Source organism: Gopherus evgoodei, chromosome 14 (genome assembly GCF_007399415.2).
Source record: "Gopherus evgoodei ecotype Sinaloan lineage chromosome 14, rGopEvg1_v1.p, whole genome shotgun sequence".
In the NCBI taxonomy this organism is placed as follows: Eukaryota; Metazoa; Chordata; order Testudines; family Testudinidae; genus Gopherus; species Gopherus evgoodei.
In genome coordinates this window covers 20,315,058-20,331,778 of record NC_044335.1, presented here as the reverse complement: position 1 = coordinate 20,331,778, position 16,721 = coordinate 20,315,058, and the positions used below count along the sequence as shown (strand labels likewise).

Sequence of the window (16,721 nt, the reverse complement as noted above, 5' to 3'; positions counted from 1 at the left end):
ACAGTCCCCAGTAGTCTCCGAAAAGCATTTGCATTCTTGGCTGAGCTCCCAATGCCTGTAGGGTCAAACACATTGTCTGGGGTGATTCAGGGTATAGCTCATCAATTTACCCCCTCCCCTCCCGTGAAAGAAAAGGGGAAAAAATCGTTTCTTGACTTTTTTCAATGTCACCCTATGTCTACTGAATGCTGCTGGTAGACGCGATGCTGCGGCAGTGAAGAGCAGTATCTGCTCCCCTTCCCTCCCCGGTGGCAGATGGTACAATATGACTGCTATCCGTCGTCATCATCAGCCCGTGAGTGCTCCTGGCTGGCCTCAGGTGAGGCCGGCCGGGGTTGCCTGGGTAAAAATAGGAATGATTCCCGGTCATTCCCAGTAGATGGTACAGAATGGCTGATAACCGTCTTCATCATAGCAACTGGGGGCTGAGCTCCATCAGCCCCCTCCCTTTCATGTGTAAAGAAAGATTCTGTACTGCCTGGACTATCATAGCAGCGGGATGCTGGGCTACTCTCCCCCACACCGCTTAATGTCCTGCCTGGACTAATAGCAGCTGGAGGCTGCCTCCCCCTCATTTTATCTCACTAACAAGTCAGTGTTTCTTATTCCTGCATTCTTTATTACTTCATCACACAAATGGGGGGACACTGCAACGGTAGCCCAGGAGGGTTGGGGGAGCAGGGGAGCAACGGGTGCGGTTGTTGCAGGGGCACCCCCTAGAATGGCATGTAGTTCATCATTTCTGTGGGATCGGACACAGAGCAGCTGTGCTTTCTGGTTCTCTAGTACACTTGCCCCATATCCTAGGCAGGACTGACTCTATTTTTAGATACAACATAAAAGAGGACCCGGGAAGTCATTCCCATTTTTGTCTTTGCGCCCCCGGCCGACCTCAGCCGGGGGCACCCATGACAGCAGTAGACAGTACAGAACGACAGATAACTGTCATCTCATTACCAATTTACAGTGGCATGGCAGACGGTACAGAACGACTGATAACCATCTCTGCTATCATGCAAAGGCAAATTAATGCTGCTGTGTAGCGCTGCAGTACCGCCTCTGTCAGCAGCATCCAGTACAAATACAGTGACAGTGACAAAAGGCAAAACAGGCTCCATGGTTGCCATGCTATGGCGTCTGCCAGGGCAATCCAGGGAAAAAGGGCGCGAAATGATTGTCTGCCGTTGCTTTCCCGGAGGAAGGAATGAGTGACGACATTTACCCAGAACTACTCACGACAATGATTTTTGTCCCATCAGGCACTGGGATCTCAACCCAGAATTCCAAGGGGTGGAGGAGACTGCAGGAACTATGGGATAGCTACGGAATAGCTACCCACAGTGCAACGCTCCAGAAATCGACGCTAGCCTCAGACCATGGACGCACACCGCCGAATTAATGTGCTTAGTGTGGCCGCGTGCACTCGACTTTATACAGTCTGTTTTACAAAACCGGTTTATGTAAAATCGGAATAATCCCGTAGTGTAGACATACCCTCAGTGATGTTACCATTCGGGAAGCAGTTTCTCTTCCTCTGGGATGCCGAACCTCACGCGCTTGCTAGCTAACTTCAAAGTTTTCTTCCTGCAGGGGCGACCTCACTCCGGATGAAGTGGTTCACCTCGTTAATCAGGGATTACAGGATGGAGAAAGGGATTTCAACATCAAAGCCAGGTCTATTCTATGCTGCATGCGCCATATGCCAAGTAATGTATTACAGCTCACCTGCTGCTCTGCTCCACTCCCTCCTTTCCTGACCCTTTGAGATGTGTGTGGAATGCCTTGAATTGAGATCCTTTGGGGAAATATTAGGGAAGCATCAGTTGCTCAGTTCTGGGTTGAATTCTGTCTCAGTGCCATGGGAAGGTGATGGCTATTTCCCATGTAAGTGCTGGTGGAAGAGAGAGACTGAGGGAGGAGAAGCCACTCTTCATATCCACACAGTGATTTCCAACTCTTTTATCTCCGGGGAGTGGGTAAATCTGACATCTCCCCAGTCTCAAGATCGAAGGTTGCTACCTCCGTTTTTTCTATTTCTGCAAAAAGCAATTTCTAACCAGCTTAGTGTTATGCTCAGGTTTGTCTAAGCCACTTTATGGGGTAGTGTAGGTGCTCTGGCATATCAGATGGATAGCAGCATCTCTTAGAGATGCAAAACAGAGGTTAAATGGAGTGGGTGTCATTCATTTCCGTTTCCTGCAGATAGCTTTAAAATAAAAACCAAGAGCTGGGTAGAGTGACGCAGGACAACTCCAGCTCCAGCTGGGGTTAGAGGAGATGTGGCCTGGTTAAGGGATTGTTTGTTATACCTGGGATTCAGTGCTTGTGAAGAGACTATTAGTTATATGTTGAAATACCACGTATAATATGCCTTCTTCTTATTCTGGTATTAAACAAACCAAACCCTTGAAATACACTGCTTCAGTCTATACTGGAACCTCGTTCAGTATTATCCCCTTCCATGAGAAAGATGGGGAAACTTGAGCTCCTAGTTGAGAATGAAACAAATTTCTAGACTCCTTTGGGAGGCGGAGTTGGAAATGTGTATCCTATATTGCTGTTCCCAGCATCCCAAAGCACAGTGTAGAACAAAAATGATCAGCGGTTAAAAGCAGTAACAAAGGTACCTTCCAGTGCTTCCGGTAAAGATGCAGAGTAGATGCCCAAGTTGAAACATTCCATGGCCAAGGAGAACACTTATAAAATGACCTCACTTCCATTGTCTGGTTATGATGAGGGCTAACTAAATAATCCACTGTTTCTTAATGCTTTCTGCAGGATCAGGTCCAAAAAACAGGTCAATTACACTAAGCCATATTTATTAAATGCCAAAAAACTTAAAAAACATGTAGGTGCCTGAAAATGCAGCCAGGAGCCTAGTGAGATTTTGAAAGGTACCTAAACATTTTTGAAAATCCCACTAGTCGCCTATCTGCTTTTATCTTCCTGGGGGCATTCTGCACTAAAAAAATTAAAATTCTGCATGCGATATTTTAAAATTCTGCAAATTTTATTTGTCAAAATAACACTGCATAATCACACCAGTTTCAATTATTTTGGTAATTTATTTGAAAATACCTGTCAGCAAGTATGTCTGTAACAATACAGACAAACACAAAAATTCCCCCAGGAATATAGAGTTAAAGAAACCTCTGTGACACCCAGTTCCCATTTTTCTACCCTCTTCCCCCTGTCACCAGAGCCCAGCCAAGAGTGCCAGACACCTACAACCTCTCCCTCCTCAGAGCCCAGCTCTGCCCTCCCCAGAGCCCAGTCATGGCCCTCTCTTGATTCCTGTTACTAGAAAAGCCCCTTCTGCTTTCAGCTCTGTACAAAGCATTGCCCTGCCAAGTGACGCATTCTGTGGGTACTGTGATAATGAGAAAGCAGGGGCTTGCAGCTGGGAGTTCTTCCCATACCATGTAGTCAGGCACATACGTTCTAAAGTGCAAAGAGTGCAGTACAATCTACTGGGGATGACTCATGGAGCTTTGCTCTGGTCAAGGGCTGTAATGATAATGAAGGGCTCCACCTAGGCAGGCCTAATAACCAGGGCTAAAACCTGTCACACCTACCAACATTACAGGCAGTGAGCTCACTTGTTAGTGGGTCTATTCCTATCTGACTCTGGTCTGTAAATCTGGCTCTAGGGTTTTGTTGCTTTTATAGGTCTTCAAACTCAGGGAAAAATCCCAGAAAGCAAATACACTTAATTTTGTATTCATGTGAACAATCACATCTGTTTGGACAAGAGCTCAGGGGTGACCCTTGTGGAATGTTTTTCTTGAATCCAGCTGCTCTTCTTTCCAGGCTGGTCATTGGAGGTGGTGGAGCTGTGTAAGAAATACCAGAACAATACGGTGGTAGCTATAGACCTGGCTGGGGATGAGTTGGTGTCCGAGACCTTCCCAGAGCATAGGAAGGCTTATGAGGTTTGTTCATTGATCTTTTTGAAAAATCTTGCCTCAAATTCTTTCTAGTTCGTGCAGACAGAGCACAGTACAAAGGGGATCTGGCAAGTAGTTCAGATCCAAAATGGCCCGTAGGACTTATACATGTCTTAAAATGTATAGAAGTGTTTTATTGGCATAGCAGAAATACTACTTTTAATTTGGTGCTAATAGAGCGTGTACATAATTTCAGTATAAAGAGATGTTTTTATCGTGTCCCAGCTGCGTTCACAACCTTGGTTCTGCAGCACTGAGCTAGTGCACAGAACCACAGAGTGAAATGGATGGTAAAATAATCCTGCTTTCAGATCCACCTGGGTGCTCCAGTGATTCTACATTGGGCTGCCTGCTTACGCTGCTTTGCATGATCAGAACTCAATACCAAAAATGAAGCTGGCTAGTCCTTTTTCACTGTCTCCAGCTGAGTAAAATGCAAAAATGAAATCAATCAGAGAAACTGTGTAAATGTATGTTCAAAGGTATTTTTCTTATTATAATAATCTAAGATGATGGTATTGGAGGAGACTTCTTTCCTGAAATGTATCCTTTTTAACTAGATCATGTTACTTAACTGTAGCTTAAAAAGGAAGCCCAATGCAAATATCTCCCATCTGTATATAAGGATTTTAGCACTCTAGTGGTGATTGTATTTAAGAAGTTACATGATTTGCCTAGGTCATTGGGATCTGAGGGTTCTCGGGAGCACAGTCTGAGAGGACACTGAATTTAAAAATAGTGCTGGGTGTCAGGTGATTGGTTCAGGTAGAATCATGGATATCTCAGGGGTATACTGTTGTACTTAACAGTCCGACTGCCATCTGTGGTTGTCATGGGAATCAATACGAATGTCCTAATGTGAAAGCAAAAACTTGAGGGCGAGGAGAAGAGGGTGGAAGAAATGTACTTTGTTTTGTAGGGCCTTGAACTCCTGTACTTTCACAATCGGTGTCTCCTTGCTTAAATGCCCAATGCTATTTTTTAAATCCATGCAGTTTCTCAATTGCTATCATCTTTCAATTAACCACTTATTGATAACATATTACTTATGTAGCAGTTTCTTATCCTTTCTAACGTGCTGAAGTTCCTTGTCATGAGCACTAATCAAGCAGCTGTACCTTCATCTCGTGCAACTGTTATACTTGCATTATACAAGATGAATCAATTAGGTGCTTATCACGTTATGTCCAGGCAGTTTAAAGGTTGATAAAATAGGATGGAAAATACGTTTATCAGTTAATAACTAGCTTGCTATGCTTGGGGTCTCAAAGTCCAAATTTCAACCTGAAGGATTTGAATTGTTCTTGTCTCATTCAGACTCAGGGAAACATGAAAGGAACAAAAGTTCCAATTTGTCAGCTTTCTCAGCCAGCATGAAAGTAGAATGCTCCCTTTCTAAATTGCCGTCACTCTGGAGCTTCACACACCAACAGTAGTATGGGTAATATGACTTATGAAATGAGAGACATGGTGAAGGGATCAGATGTCTGCCCTTGGACTGGTGTTGCCAGTTTTCAGTGTTACCATTTAAACTCTGGCTGGCAGGAGTCGGAGAGTGTCACTACAATTGGGGATAGCAGGGAAAGTTCTGTTTGTGAATTGCCTGCAGTAGGTTGTCGGGGGAAGCCATGTAAAGATTTTGAAGCTGTGACTTTAGATAATTAGCTGGTGCTAATGTTGTAAGCAAGTGATGCTATAAACCAAAGAAGCATGCAGAGAGGAATGGACAATCTCCTTGCAGGGGCGGCTCCAGGCCCCAGCACGCCAAGCGCATGCTTGGGGCGGCGTGCTGCGGGGGGCGCTCTGCCAGTCGCCGGGAGGGCGGCAGGCAGGCTGCCTTCGGCATCATGCCTGCGGAGGGTCCGCTGGTCCTGCGGCTCCACTGAAGTCGCGGGACCAGCAGACCCTCCGCAGGCACTCCTGTGGGAGGTCCACCGGAGCCGCGGGACCGGCGAGCGGCAGAGTGCCCCCCGCAGCATGATGCCGTGCTTGGGGTGGCGAAATGTCTAGAGCCGCTCGTCTCCTTGGTTGAGAAGTTCTGGGTTATTTAGAGCCAGAGGAGGCTGTTTAGAAGGGATGTCTTTACAGCAATCAGGGGCTGTGTGATTGCAGCTCATGTAGACATACTTGAGCTAAGCTTTAATCCAGCTATCTCAGATCGTGAAGCGTGAAGGTTTGAGAGCACATGCTTCGATGTGGACTGTAGAGACCTGCCTGTAACCCTGTGTCATTCTTGGGCAGCTACCCCACACTGTAGCGTGCGCTGCTGCAGCTTCACTGCTCTGGAGCCTGAGCTAGCTAGATTTAAATGTAGCTCTGTATGTCTGCCTGAGCTCCAGTCGCACCTGTGATCCCTGAGAGTGGAATTGGGGGAGATATTCCTGGCTTCCCTTCTCCCCAGCACACACCCCCATGCCCACAGAAATCAGTTTTCTAATCTGCATAGTGCACCAGAGGGGGATACATAAATGAACAATAAAAGCGAGCAGACACATTGGCTCTTAATTTGCTTCATGTGCGTGACTTTGGTAAAGTGAGCTGGCAAAATGATGGGAATTGGACAGGCAGGGAGACTCGCTCTGGGTGTCATTGCCCTGAGAGCTGGCCTGTGCATTTAACACACATTGGAAACAAAATAGTGTTTAAAACAAAACTTAGTTTATCTTTAAGACCTCTGGCTTCAGAACCACCTCCTACAGTCCTGACAGAGTCAAAGCTTTTTCACAGACTTCAGCGGGAGTTTTGCCTGACCACGGAATCTTTGTCTGAAATTGCTGACTCTGGGTTCTCTGAAACACATTGCTCAGAGCCTTAACCTGAAGGCCCTGTCATGCTTCATTGAAGTCAATAGCAAAACTCTCATTGACTCTTAATCAAACATAGGGATCAGTAGGAGGAGCATTGCACTCTGATAGTTCAGAGCCCAATCCAAAGCTCGCTGGAGTCATTCCATAGATATCGTGGGGGTTGAATTAATCTGTTCATCCTCGGAACCCCCCAAATTAACAGTTTCTGACACGATTGAAAGGTCAGTGTGAAGGGAAGGGAGGGTAAGCGTAGTCCTGACTGAATGGTCAGCCTTCGGGGTAACTGTCTGTGTCCCTGTTCTGTGCAGGACATATGACAAGGGTATGCTAAAACAAAGCAATCATTGCAGACATAGGGAGTCTCAATTTAATTTCAGATAGACACAACGAGGCTTTTCTTATTAACATACCAAGCAGAGCCGTGTCTTACCCAGTAGTTCAGAGCGGAGCCTGGATATGCAGTGGCTGCAAACCAAGTGGAAAATTCACAAAGCACATGAAAAATTCAGTAATACAAAACAGCAACTTCCTGAAGGGTGTGTGTGTACGCGTGTGCTGCCTCTGGTAAGATCCCTATAACATCAGTTCAGTGTCCATTCCCATGCTCAGGACTTTGGCCTTTGGGATTTCCCAGATCTGTGGAATCCTGTTTAGTGACTGATGAAAAGTGCCATGCTGAGAGCCTCTGAGACAACAGGCCCTCCTTTCTAGAACAGATACGGCTCAGGCGATAGCAGTGGGAACTTCCCCCCCTACCACATCACCTCAGCCAGCGTGCCTCAAGGGGAGGAGAGGACAGGTTGGTCTCCATGGCTCAGTTAGTCCTTAGCCTGTCTGCTGAGACTGCCAGCAAGAAGGACAGTTGTATTGTAGTTGTGGGGGTGTGATGTGGACACCAGGGACTGGACTGAGACTCACCAAACTCGCTGCATGTGGGCTATGAATAACTGCCAGCTGGTGACTGCTTTCATTGCCTAGTCCTGGCTGGGCTTCCCAGACACTCACCTACCCAGCTCCTATGCTGTCTGAGATTGGTAATTATTTTCTTCTTGTTTTGATTGTGTTGCTCCACAGTCGTTACTCCTGGGATTGGAGCAGTTGGCTGCTCTAGAGCTCTCAGCCTAATGGTCAGTTGAAAGCATTCGCTCTGTCTTGAAGGCAGAGAGTAGTTGGTGGTGGGGCTGCTGTCCTGATAATTTGTTCTCATCTCTCCCTCCTGCCCTTGTCTCTGTGCCGCCCCAAACCCTCCACAGCATTTTCACTCTTTGCTTCATGTGGGTTTTTCCAGGAAGCTGAAAGATGTGGCATTCATCGCACTGTCCATGCTGGGGAGGTTGGGCCACCGTCTGTCATCAAGGAGGTAAGAAACCCCAGGGCAGGGCCGTGGAATAAGTTACAGCAGAGCTGCAAAATACTCTGTATTGTATTGCAGGGAACAAAGGTAGGTAGGGCCAAATCCTGGCCCAGCACTCAGTAGCCCCTGAGAGCCAAATCTCCCAATTGCTCTAAGGGAGCAGAATCTGTGTATCATGCAAAGAGGGAGCCAGAGATCGAGCCTCATATAGTGCTCAGAAGGAGCAGGCTCTCCTAGGAGCTGGGCCCCCATATCATGCATGCAGGAGTGGATTGGAGTCTTGGTATGGGGTTTGGAGGGCTCACGAGCTCCTGTGAGCCTGCCTGATCATCTGGGGAGCAGGAGCCAAACCCTTGCACAGAGCTAAGAGAGACTTTACATGTTTTCTGTTCTCTACAGGCAATCAATGTCCTGAAGACAGAACGGATCGGCCACGGCTACCATGTCCTGGAAGACCCAGCCCTTTATAGGGAGCTGTTGAGTAAGAAGATGCATTTTGAGGTAATGACTAATTCTGCAGGGGTGGCAGTTGTGTAACCGTCACCTTGTTCTGACTGACAGTGAGAGATCAGCCCTCGTTTGGGCTGCATGACAAGTCAGCACTTTGGATAATGAGCATGGACATAAATGCCTTTAATGTAGGGGTGAAATTGCTGCCTCCTGGAGTCCAAGTGCTGACAGCATGTAGAGTGAAATCTGCCCGCCACACCACATTTTGAGGCTCTTGGTAGAAACCAGACATACAAGGGTCTAGCATTTGGCTAACTGGGGTGTTGAGCAGAAATGTGATGTCACCAAGGGCATACAAGTTGGGATCGCTCTCTGTGCTGAGTGCCAGAGGTCACGTCATGCTCAGCCTGGGGGAAGGGGAGCCTGTATTATCTAGTCCATCTTCAGCTGATGCTTGGAGCAGCACTAGCTCTCTGAGTAGAGAGATGCCTTTACCCCTTCCCAGGCAGAGGGTGAGTGGTCATGGTGTTAGGCTCACAGGAGTCACAGTGGGGAGAATGGTGGCAGGTTAGATCTTGAAGAACCTGGTGCTTCTAAAAGGTCCCAGCTTTGGCAGCATGTCTTCCTTAGATGTTCAAAAGAACAAAACCCGGCCTGGGCCTTTAGTATATACTAACCAGTACAGTAGATCCTCAAAGATACACACACCAGAGTTATGGGCTCACTGGTCAACCAGACACCCTCTGGAACAGGAAGTAATCAGGTAGCAGCAGAGACATGCACGCACAAAAAGCAAATACTTTACGCACCCAGGGCTTTAGCCCTGGGACTCGAGGCTCCAGCTTGGGGACAGGTGGTTAGGTCTGCAGTCGCAGGGTGAGGGTTGGGGGTCAGGGCTCCAGGCAGGGGGTGAGTATCAAGGCTTCTGACCCTCTGGAGCACTGGGGCTCAGGGCTTCAGCCCCTGGCTCCTTTCCAGGCTTCAGCCCCAGCACTCCCCCCGTAGCTAGAGCCCTGGTGCCCTCTGCCTTGCTGAAACGGGGAATGAAGCCGTGGGGAGCCCCAGAACTCCCTGCAGGATAAAAGCTGGGAACAGAGCTGCAGGGCTGAAGTCCTGAGCCCAGGCACCCCCTCCGAGGCAGAAACCGAGAGCAGAGCCAGGGAACTGAAGCCCTGAGCCCCAGCGCTCTCCCCAGATCTTAAGTCCTGGTGCTACCATGCGTCAGAAGCCCTGACCCTTTCCCCTTCCCGCCCACCCCCAAGCTTCAGCCCCAACTCCCCAGTGATTGAAGTCCCTAAGGTCTTGTTCAGAGTTATGAATATTTCAGAGTTGGATAACCTCCATTCCTGAGGTGTCTGGAACTCCGAGGTTGTACTGTAAAGCCATCCTGAGCAGATGGCTGTGGTCACATTCCTAGCCAGCCTTTCCTTTATACATAGCAAAGTCATAGGTCACTGCTCCCTCCGATGCGGGCTGTTCTGCCAGAATGGCTGGGGTGGGCTGGGAGGAAGAGGTGGGATGGGAGTGACGAGGGGTTCTGTGCACGGGCAGAAACGCATAGCCGGAAAATAAAAGTGCTTAAAAATGTTTATATCCAGCAGACATGGGGGTAAATGTTCGTTGCAGAGGCTGGGATTTAATGATAGTTACTGTTTTCCCAGAGCTGTAAATCTGCACGGTGCTTTTCAGGGCAGTCCCTGCCTGGAGAGCTTCCGAATTTGTTTGCAGCAGTGTTATGGAAGAGACTGAGTCTGCCTTTTTTTTTTCCCCCCCCCTCCTCCCATACGCATGTAGACCTGTCCTTGGTCCAGTATCCTCACCGGAGCATGTGATCCAGACTTTAGGAAACACCCACTAATTCAGTAAGATGTTTAAATATATTATTTTCAAGTAACTAACTCAGACTTTACTTATGTAAAGCTGCTTTATTACTTCATATGAGAGGCAAGTTCTAACCATTTGTCAGAGTATTGTGCATCAGCTAAGGCCCGGGACCAGTTCAGAGGAGCTGTAACAAATATGCTGATAGATTTTTATCCTTCAAGAGAGCTTTCTGCCTGCATCAGGCTCCTGCTCTGAGCAGACAGGAGGCTAAGCCCTGGATTGCAGTGCATTGCTGTGGGCTCTGGAGCAGGTAGTGGGGCCAGACACTTTGAACGTCTGTCCAACAAATGGTTTGTTGTTGCATTTAAAAAGTAGGGTGGTGAACAGCGACGTGAAGTTTTGCAATGCAAACTACAGCTTTGATAGGAATTTATCTATCTAGCTGGATACAAAGTAGCCAAATTGGGTGAAAACTTTGGGAGTTTTAGTGTATTTTACACTTGGAAAAACACAAACTATGTGAACTCTAATATTTATCCCACTTTAAATTCTGTTTTCCCAGGTTTAGGAAAGATAAAGCCAATTACTCCCTGAACACTGATGACCCCCTCGTTTTTAATTCTTCAATTGAGACTGATTACAGAATAGCTAAGCAGTCCCTGGACTTCACGGAGGAGGAGTTCAAGAGAGTGGTAAGTTGTCGTGGGATGTTCTGTGCAAAGCCGCGTGCCGGAGCCTAATGTGATCCATCGTTTCTGAGATAAATCTCGTTTTTAAACATAAAACTGGAAGAGAGTTCAGTGGCGTTAAAACGGGGGGCAGAAAGAGCTGAATTATGTGGGGCACAACAGCAGTGTGAAGATAGTTTTTTGAGTCTGCTTCAGCTGGTGTGGATGAAGGGGTGCTGGCACTGAGTCATCATGAGGCATACAAATGGCCATCTGGAATGAATGCAGAAAACCGAGTACAAGTTCTGGGGATGTTTAGATCAGAATGATCTGCAGAGATGCAGCACACTTGACTCTAGCTTACTGCATGGGGCTAGACGAAAATTGTTCACTGAATAGCTCCTCAGACTGGAATTGAGCAACAGAATGTGGGGATGTCAGTGGCAGGTCACTCGCTGCCCTTCCCTGTGTATTTGACTATGATCACATATGCAAAAATGTGTACAATTATGTGTTCAGTGGGAGCGTGCAGTTAGGCCAATGTGACTGCTATGCAGCAAACCATTTGGTCACAAAGTGGCCATTTGCTGTTGCCATTATTTATAGAGTCCACATGGTGTCTGTCATTTTTGCATGCAGATTGGCATGTATAGTGTCCTGAAAATCTAATAATTCTGTTTTTCATCTGCCCTTGTACCTAAGATAAAGGGACAGAAAAATAGTCTGGTAGAGTTTCAGTTGTTTGTGGGTAACCTCTGATGCTTTCTGTTTCCCTGTTAGAGGTGAACGGGGTTGAAAGGAGATGTGTAGTGTCCAGGCATTCATGCATCCTACCATATCTTGGAAACCAGCTGATTTCCTTTGTGTGTGTTGGAGCTGAATTTGCAGAATGCAGCTTTGCAGGAGAAAGCACTGGGCCTGTATCAGGGACCTCATTTAAGGAGCAAGAGTCTGTCTTCCTGGAGAGTAGACTATGCTTTAGTTCTTCCTTCCAGCTGTAGAAAGCTCTGATCTTTATACCGTTAAATCCATGGGCAGTTTTGCTGCAGGCTCTGCAGAAGACAAGCCGTTCCTTTCTGTTTAATGAAAAGAAGCTTATAAATTAGGGGGAGAGACATTTCTGTAAATTGTTAAGGGAAGCCAGTAGTGAACTTTGTTACAACAGCAGCATATCAGTCAGGGCCTGATCCAAAGCTCATTGACGTCAAAGAGAGTCTTTCCTTTGACTTTAATAGGCTTTGGATCAGGCCCCTGAACTGCACATCCTGGAACCCGATAAAGGAATTTATGATACATTGTTTATCTCTTGCATTTTTTTAAGCCCCTTCCAAACACTAGGTAGGAACCGGTTCCTTTGAAAACTGGGGCTGCTGAAAAGAGCTCAAGAGTAGCAGTGCTAACAAAAGCGCTCATTTGACTTACACCAACTCACTCACTAGCTCACACTCACTGATACACAAAGATGTGTGCACGCACAACCCCACACTCACACGTGTGGGTATTACCCAGCTATTTCAGTCTTTTTTTTTCTTTTCCTCCCAGAACATCAATGCAGCTCAGTCCAGCTTCCTGCCTGAGAAAGAAAAGAAGGAGCTTCTCAGTAAACTGTATGAAGCCTACGGGATGGTCCCGAACAACCCATCCTAATCCTGCTTCTACCAGCCGGCAAGGTGCATATTCACCTCTCCCCATGCGTGCTCAACTCCTCTTTGTTTTAGTGGGAGCATAGGGGGAGGAGATGCCATGACACCAGCGCATAATACTGGTATTATTATGCTGACCTTTGCAGTCCGAGGCATATACTATAAATCAGTATTTCCATGGTTCCCACCATATATACCTACCTACAGCATCCACGTACTAAATACATATCTGAATTCGTATATTTCTGATGCACAAATGTACAGGTGGTATTTTCTGGCATAATTCCATTGTGGCTTATGCTGGTTTTACATCCTGGTGTAAATGAGAGCAAAATAAGGCCCTCTTTCTTTGTGGTGGTGGTAGCAACATTTTTATGCAACTTTTTGGTGCTCTAGTTCCATTGCTGATCTACCTTAGTCCCTCTCTGCACTACAAACGTAATCATGTTGAGCAGCAGCTGTGGTCAAACCATGGTAGAAGACAGGTTTTTCCTCCCACCTTGTTTGTGTGCGTCGAACTGGGTAAAATACAGCTTTAGTCACCCCAGAGCCATTCACGAATTTGACTTGCATTTGCTGAGTGCAAACTGAAACATACCAGTGACCTAACTCAAAATGTTTCAAATTTGGCCATTTGTCTAGTGTGCAGAGGCCAGGGAGGACCTCCCTTTTACAGCCTTTAGCCCATTGGTTAGGGTACTGTCCCGGAAAGAGCTGCTCAGCCTACTGAAAAGACCTAACTGGACCAGAACCCAAGCTGAGCACAGCTGACCTGAGTGTCAAGTCTTTTTCAGAATGAACCTCCTGAACCAGTCCCAATCTGCATCATCACCGCCACCACCTTGTCCTTAGGGCTCGGCCTGGTAAGAGTTAGTCACTCCTGACTCCTCCTCTGGCCACCTCTTGCCCATGTGATGCCTGCGTGTCCCTTGCCAGCTGCCCCCACCTTGCTGCGCCGAGGTATTGCAATTTGTCAGCATGCCCAGCCCCGAGGGTCAGGTTTTTTCAGATCTGACCCTGACAGACCTACGCTTCTACCTTATGAAGAAGAAAGAATTGAACATGGGTCTCACACATTGAAGGAGACCACCCTACCCATTGGGCTATGGGATATTCTGGTGTGGGGCTTTCTCCCTCTCCCCTGTGAAAGCTGTTCTACTGTATGTAAATAATTAAATAGTCCTTAGAGCTGGGACTTCAACTTGGGTCTCCCACATGCTTGGTGAGTGCCCTAACCACCAGGCTATTTTCACTTTATTCCTAGCCCAGTGACTCTTCATTGTCATTTAAAGTGGCGGTTCATAGTCATTAGAATGACTCTATATCCTGATGGGTGGGGCACTTTGCTGCTGCTCAGGGAGACTTATTCAAATCCCTTTTCCACATCTGACAGAGGGGGAACTGAGGTCAGGTCTCCTACCACTGGGCTGAAGGTTAGAAGTAAGGTGGTCATCCTCCCCCCACAACTCGCACCCGGCATTTCATGATTTCTTCTTTGCTTTTGACAAATGCCCCAAATTGAAAAATGTCATGTTGGAATGAAACCTTTTGCTTCAGCTTGATTTTTCAACTTTTTGAGTCACCATTTTTTTTTAAATACTTGTTTTCAACTCAACCCAAAATTAATTTTTTTTTAATTGTCTCAGAATGGCCAGTGAACCGAAAAATCCATTATTCACCCAGTTGTAGTGTGCATGTTATAAGCATGCGAGAGAACCCTCTTCTGATGCTGGTAGATTCCTAAATAAATAGTTTAGTCACGGTTTATTCTTGTTTGTATGGATAGAAAAGACAGTGTTAATACACAGTTTGGCCATAACAGTATGTACACAAGGTTTATTTTGATTGTAAATGGGGACTAAGAACAAGATGGAAAATGCAGCAGTGGTTGCACGTAGGCTTTTTGGTTGCAGAAATACAGTAACTTTTTTTTTTAATTTAGCACTTATTTTGTACTTTTTTTAATTTATTAAAAAAAATTAGCTGTGTCACAGGACCTTAAATCTCCAAAATGTCACTGCAGATGAGAGCATATAGTTTGGCTTCAGAACACCAGAGGGAATGTTTGGGGAGTCCAGAGGCCTCCAGAGGTTTTCTTCATGTACATATAAAGTTAGTGCACGTTTACAATTTCAGGACAAAATTCTCCTCTCCAATTCTCCACTCCAGCATTCTGCACTTCGCATATGAGTCAGACTCCCAGCGGCTGAATTTTGTTCTTACTCTATTCTATTCTATTCTATTTTATTTTTTTTTTAAGATTCTTAAAAATGTGGTTAACTTCTATGTTCATTTTTTCAGCCCTCTTTCTGACATAAGGTAACTTTCAGGCACTATTAGTAGAACTAAGTGAATAAACTAATGAGCTACTGTCCAATATGTAGTTAAATGGCCCAGATGCCACACGTGTTTCAGAAGGTACTTAGCAGAATTCTTGCTGGAAGTCCTGTCTTCAGCATGTTTGAGAATTTACAAAGAAAATATTAATATAATTCCAATGCCATTTTGGTGCATTATGACACTATTCTCCTTTTTATGTAAAGAAATGATTGCATGTTTGGTTGCATGTAGGTTTCAGATACTTTTACCTCTGAAGAATCTGTAAATAGGGCTGAGGAAACTGGTGGGGGGGGGGCAGAGAGTGGGGAGAACCCCAGTATCACAAGTGGCTGCAAAAACTGGACTCAAAGCTACGAACACCAAAAAGTTGCCTCTGATAAAGGGCTACGTTCACCATTCTCCTGGACATTGGAAGATGGCTGGGATTTACTGCTCTGATTTCAGACATCAGCAAGCCAGTGATGGGCTGCTATAATGATTTTTATAAATGAATACAAAATGCTCTTCTCTTAAATACATTGTGCGTATATACACAAATATATAAATGAATTATTTTTTTAAAGTCAATGATAAGTTGTCAGTGTTAAGAATGATTCTAACGTTTGTCATCCACAGTCTTTTTTTGTTTGGAAATCTCTCTTCAGAAATAGCTTGTGAGAAACAGCTGTTTGCATTCTGGAGAGGCTAAGTGAAATGTTGTTCTGGTTTAATAAAATAATTTTATATTTAAAAAATAATTTTATTTCTAATTTCTGGTTAAAGAGCTAAAAGAAAACTGTCAAATTCTGCACCATAGTTCTAGCCAAATGTGACCCACATTGTTAGAACCTGGGGGATAATGGGCTCTGTGATTACATTTATATATAAAATAGCATGTCACCAAAATATTAAAGATAAAACATCTACCTACTGACCACCATCACTAGCTGCTGTTTTGACACGACCTACAAAAAAGTAAAATGTTATGAATTCTTCCTTACTGTAGTTCCATGGGTAACTTTTTTAAAATTTCCTCTTACCTCCATATACCTAGGGCATCTGCAGGCAAACGCAAACAGTGATGGAATCTGTGCAGTTATCCTGAGTGCCACAAGATGGGCTCAAGTTGCTTGAAGGGAGTCCCAGAATTCGAGGGGGTGGGATGGAAGCAGAGGTCAGGATGAACCCATTTTCCCACTTAGCAGAAGTGTAAATTGGGAATAACGTCACTGAAATCACAGGAGTTACACCATTATAGAATGGGTGCATCTTGGATCAGAATCAGGCCCTGGGTGTAGACATGGCAGATGTCATTCAGTAACTTTTGGGCCTGACTTTTTTTTCTTTTCTTTTCTCATAATGGTACAAATCAGGAGTAACTTCCTCGAAGTCAGTGGAGTTACACTGATGTGGGAGGAGACTCCTGTTTGAAGTGCAAACGTGTCTCTTGTTCAGACATTGCAGGCTCACAACTTCCTCAGTGCTGTCGATATGAGCGGTTGCAATTTCACACATCATTTCCCCCATTGTGCTCAAAGAAAGAGACACGTCACTGCCAGAAGTGAGAGTGTTATTACTGGCCACTGGGCTGTGATTTTTCTAGCATGTAGTCCAAAAACAATGTTTTGTTTGGTGTTTTTTTCCTTCTGGGCTGTGAAGAATTAATCAGAGCTGTGAGGCAAAGCTGAACTTGGAACTGTTCCCTCTGT

At 45.7% G+C, this 16,721-nt stretch overlaps 1 protein-coding gene across 2 annotated transcripts in view; it reads left to right on the top strand.

The window, feature by feature from the left end:
* Positions 1 to 13,867, top strand: part of LOC115634861 (adenosine deaminase-like) — a 37,367-nt gene extending 23,500 nt beyond the window's left edge. For both annotated transcript variants that reach the window (XM_030532804.1, XM_030532803.1), the window contains 7 exons: positions 1,591 to 1,706; positions 3,811 to 3,932; positions 8,043 to 8,114; positions 8,508 to 8,609; positions 10,353 to 10,420; positions 10,945 to 11,074; positions 12,593 to 13,867. In XM_030532804.1, coding sequence (XP_030388664.1) covers positions 1,591 to 1,706; positions 3,811 to 3,932; positions 8,043 to 8,114; positions 8,508 to 8,609; positions 10,353 to 10,420; positions 10,945 to 11,074; positions 12,593 to 12,697 — 715 coding nt within the window. In that variant the 3' untranslated portion in view covers positions 12,698 to 13,867. The remainder of the gene's footprint in view (positions 1 to 1,590; positions 1,707 to 3,810; positions 3,933 to 8,042; positions 8,115 to 8,507; positions 8,610 to 10,352; positions 10,421 to 10,944; positions 11,075 to 12,592) is intronic.
* The last annotated feature ends 2,854 nt before the right edge of the window (positions 13,868 to 16,721 follow it).